The 4,563-nt window shown below is 55.2% G+C and overlaps 1 protein-coding gene across 1 annotated transcript in view; it reads left to right on the top strand.

Moving 5' to 3' along the window:
• Ighmbp2 (immunoglobulin mu DNA binding protein 2) overlaps nucleotides 1-4,563 on the top strand; it is a 23,560-nt gene that overhangs the window by 16,690 nt on the left and 2,307 nt on the right. Inside the window, exons 11-13 of the mRNA XM_021151971.2 lie at nucleotides 100-194; nucleotides 952-1,075; nucleotides 1,741-2,589. Coding sequence (XP_021007630.1) covers nucleotides 100-194; nucleotides 952-1,075; nucleotides 1,741-2,589 — 1,068 coding nt within the window. The remainder of the gene's footprint in view (nucleotides 1-99; nucleotides 195-951; nucleotides 1,076-1,740; nucleotides 2,590-4,563) is intronic.

Genomic DNA, 4,563 nt, shown 5'->3' with positions numbered 1-4,563 from the left:
AAAAAAAAAAAAAAAAAAAAAGGAGTGTTTCCCACAGCTCAGTAACAGCTGAGTTGTACAGTATGGCCCTCACTGAACACTACCCTCTCTCCTCCTCAGGCGAAGTTCGCCTCGTCACTTTGCACATCCAGGCTCTGGTGGATGCTGGGGTCCAGGCAGGTGACATTGCCGTCATCGCACCCTACAACCTTCAGGTGTGAGGGATCCCCCTTTTGTTTCTCTGTATCATGGACTCAGCCTGCTAGAGGCTGAAAGGGCAGGGAAGGTTTGTTGGCTATGAAGTCCAGGGCTACAGTGGACCCCAGTGTGACCAGGTCTAGGGCCCAGAGGACACCAGCAAGAGACCATCTGTGTTTCTGTTCTCACGTAGCTACCAGCCTGACCTTGGCCTGGTCCCCCACTGTGTCCTTGTTTTAGGCCAGCATTCCCAGATGGCATAGAGACCGTGCTGAAGGATCAGCCAGGCCCAGGTCGTGTCCCTGACCCCATCTGGTTTGGTAGGAGAAGCTTGCTGCCTGCATAGTTCAAGGTCCTCAGAGGCAGTGTCACCCCATTCTGGTCACCAGCATTGCACACAAGGCTGTGAGAGGCAAGGAGATGCCGTAATGCACAAAGTGCTGCCACCCTCAGCACCCTCTCCCTAGTGTGTGAGATCCCCAGCTCAGTTTACACTGCTCTGTCCTCCTGTACTCCAGATGCTCCCTGGGTGCCCGAGCTCTACTGACCCTGAGCATCAGAGGCATGCAGGTCAGTTCCACGTGCCCCCATGGTCAGCATGCTCACTGCCAAGCTAAGTAGAGAAAAGGCTACAAGCCTCAGGGCAGCTTGCTGCTGCTGTGGTCACTGAAAGGTACCCACAGTAGTCATTCTACAGTGTAGGGCTCCCAGGCATGACAGATCTTGCAGTCCTCTGGCTTGGTGATGACATCTTGGTCCTGCTTTCTGTTTCAGGTGGATCTACTCAGACAGAGCCTCTCCAACAAGCATCCTGAGCTGGAGATTAAGTCTGTTGATGGCTTTCAAGGCCGAGAGAAGGAGGCTGTGATCCTGACCTTTGTCAGGTCCAATAGGAAAGGTATGTGGTGCAGCCCATTTGAGCCTTAGGTTCAGCCTGGGAGTGTCAGGGAAGAGAGGGTGTGATTTCAGCAAGATGAAGACTCAGTCTGGCCAGGGAGCAGGTGATTAGGGACGCGGGCTGGGACATGGTGGGCCCCAAGTGACTTAGTCACCCTGTCCAGGCAAAGGAAACTCCTTCCTCCCCACGCCCTAGAGCCTGTCTTTTAGCCTTGAGACATGATTTTTGTGTGGCCCACACTTTGCCATGCAGTGAAAAAACTGCATCTAAGCGCTCACTCGTCAGTGACCTGCTGAGTGGCCTTGGAAGCTGGAGATGGATATGGAGGGGAATGGCTCTGCAGAGTTCTGTGCTGTGTCCATAGCAGCTGCTCCTGAGCCCGGGCGCGCGCGCGCGCGCGCGTGTGTGTGTGTGTGTGTGTGTGTGTGTGTGTGTGTGCGTGCATGCTGAACATGCTACCAGCATGATTGTGGAGCTGCACTGGTCTGCAGTGGGTGAGCATCAGAGCCGATGTGGCACACACTCAGGCTGTGTGTGCAGGGGCATGAAGGGGCAGCTGCAGGCTACCATGGCTCTGATGATGTGACTGTTCCTGACTGTTCCTGAACAGGTGTTCTGTTCCCTGCCTTGGATCCCTGCCTCTCTCATCTCTGGCTTTTCTTCAGGTGAAGTTGGTTTTCTGGCTGAGGACAGGCGGATTAATGTTGCTGTTACCCGTGCTCGGCGGCATGTGGCAGTCATCTGTGATTCCCACACTGTCAACAACCACGCTTTTTTGAAGACCTTGGTGGATTATTTCACAGAGCATGGGGAGGTACGCACAGCCTTTGAATACCTGGATGACATCGTCCCTGAGAACTACACCCATGAGGGTTCCCAGGGCCACAGCCATGTCCCCAAACCCAAGTGCCCCAGCACCTCCATCAGGAAGCCTACCAGTGATCAGGAGAGTGGCCAGGAGACCAGAGCAGCCCCTGGACACGGCCGCAGGAAGCCAAGCGAGAAGCCCCTGGGCTCTCAAGTCCAGTCCCAGCACAACTCCAGTGCAAATGGCTCTGACAGAACTGGAGGCACAGACCGGACAGAGCACTTTAGGGCTATGATTGAGGAGTTTGTGGCCAGCAAGGAGGCCCAGTTGGAGTTTCCCACATCTCTGAACTCCCATGACAGGCTGCAAGTCCACCAGTTAGCTGAGGAGTTCGGGTTGAGGCATGACAGCACTGGGGAGGGGAAGGCTCGGCACATCACAGTGAGCAGGAGGAGCCCTGCCAGCTCTGGCAGTGTAGCCCCACAGCCTCCCTCACCGCCCAGCCCTGCACAGGCTGAGCCTGAGCATCAGGCAGAGGAGCCCGTCGCACAGGTGCATGGCCCTGCCCAGCTGGATCTGAAGGCACTGCATCTGGAGAGGCTGCAGCGTCAGCATAGCTCCCAGGCCCAGACAGCCAAGGGTCAGCCAGGTGGGGACTCGAGGCCACAGAAGGCTCCACAGAAGAAAAAGAAAAAAGAACCAAAAGGTAAAGCCACATCTCTCAAGCACATCTCTAGTGCTGTCTGGTTCCTGTCCCCTGCCACCTGCCACCTGCCACCTCGGGAGGCAGTTAGACTCCCTTGGCCTCGTGAATTCGCTTTTCCCATGACTCTTGTCTCCCTGGCCTGGCCTTCCTGGAGCGGTTACAGGCAGGTCATGTGCTTGTCCCCAGAGCCCTGCAGGGGCTGCAGAGAGAAGGCCTGGCATGTTTACTAGTGCTTTCCCTGTGGGGAAGGGAGGCAGTTAGTTAGGGCTCAGAGCATCAGTACAGGCACAGGTGCTCAGCACACCATTCTGTCCTGTGCCTGGGCCAAGGGGACTGCATGCTCTGCGTTCAGCCTCACGGTGCTTGTATCCCCTGGGTGACCCCCACCCCTGAGTTGGCACACTTGTTCCAACACAATGAGGGCAGACCTGCTGGGGCATAGTATGGGTGCACTCAACACTTCAGTAGACCTTGCCAGCAGGAGCACATCTCGTTCCCATGAGCCAGGCCTTAGAGCCGTGTTCTCAGCTCCAGAGTCAGCTCTCGTGGGTGGCACCACTCTAGGCATGCCATGGTGCTCGTGGGATGGTTCCTGTAGCCAGGCTGTGTGCTGGAGAACAAGCTGACACAGCGCCCTCCTGCCAGGTACTGAAGGGAGGAACTCTGAATGGGGGTGACCCCTGCCTCAGATGGAGAAGCACTGCATTTGTGCCTTGGGGAGCCTGGACCTACCCACATCTGCTGTTCCTGCCACAAAGCCTAGGTGGTCTGGGAGCCCCACCTATTCCTGGGGTTCTGGGATCACGTCAGGCTACCATCTTTCAGAGTCCCCAGGACCTCACCTGTTCTGTAAAGGTTCAGGCTCTGTCTGTGCCCTGCCCAGCAGCTGAGAGGTCAGGTGGCCATACCTGTGACAGACTCTGTTTGGCCAGTGCTCTTCAGGGCCTTGGCCATGGGTTGATGGCTGGCAGGAGTGACCAGTTGAATGCAGGAGGGTTGGCTAGGCACTATCACTGTCCATCCACTCTGACCACCCTGCCTGGTCCTTATTTCCTGAGCATGCTCACTGAGGGTGCTGCCAGAATGGTGTGCGTGTCCCCAAGGCCCTCTGAGCCACTTGGTTCTACTTAGGATGTGGCAGGAGCCAGTGACTGGGTGGCTTCAGTTTCCCCTTTACACAGCTGTGGGGGGAGGGGAGAGGTGGGAGAGATAGATCAGTGGACACAGGGAACAGGAATGGGGGTTGGGAGGAAAGAGTGCTAGCATGTGAAGGAGAGAGATCACAGGATACAGAGAGCCAGTAGAAACAGCTGTCATAGATGCACATGGGTGCAGTGGCTTGTGGGAGACCTTGATGTAGTATCAGGTCAGTCAGTGACCACCTGACCCCAGCGAATTTGGATACTGCAGCACCTGCCAGTATGTAGGGAGGTATTTGGAGCCATGGGCAGACTGGGGCCCACCTATATGGGTGCCTGAGTGGTTCCTTTTCGTACTCTGTGTCCCCTGTGTTTGCACACGTGTGCTTTTTGGAACTGCACTGTGTGTTGCTGCTTCTCTGTACTCCTGAGCATTCTCTGAGCAGAAACAAGCTTTCTGAAATGCTGATACTCTCTCCATCCATCACTATTAAAACATTTGCACATTTATTTACTGTGTGTGTGTGTGTGGCTGCACGTGCCACAGCACACATGGTGAGAGTCACTTTTCTAATTGTATAAATCGGCCTCGGGCTTGGAGGCCAGTGCTCTTCCCCAGTGAGCCAATCCCCTGCCTTCACCTGAGAAAGTTTTCCCTGACTCTGAGCATGGAGATATATGGTAATGCAAGTCAAATATGTACTAATAAGTCGTAAAAGTTTGTTTTAGAAGTTCCTTGACGAGACGATGCCGGGGCCTAGCAAACACAGGAGTGGATGCTCACAGTCAGCTATTGGATGTATCACAGGGCTCCCAATGGAGAAGCTAGAGAAAG

Source organism: Mus caroli, chromosome 19, assembly GCF_900094665.2.
Source record: "Mus caroli chromosome 19, CAROLI_EIJ_v1.1, whole genome shotgun sequence".
NCBI classification, from domain to species: domain Eukaryota; kingdom Metazoa; phylum Chordata; class Mammalia; order Rodentia; family Muridae; genus Mus; species Mus caroli.
Note: the sequence above shows the minus strand (reverse complement) of the source record. Positions and strands in the feature narration are given on the sequence as shown.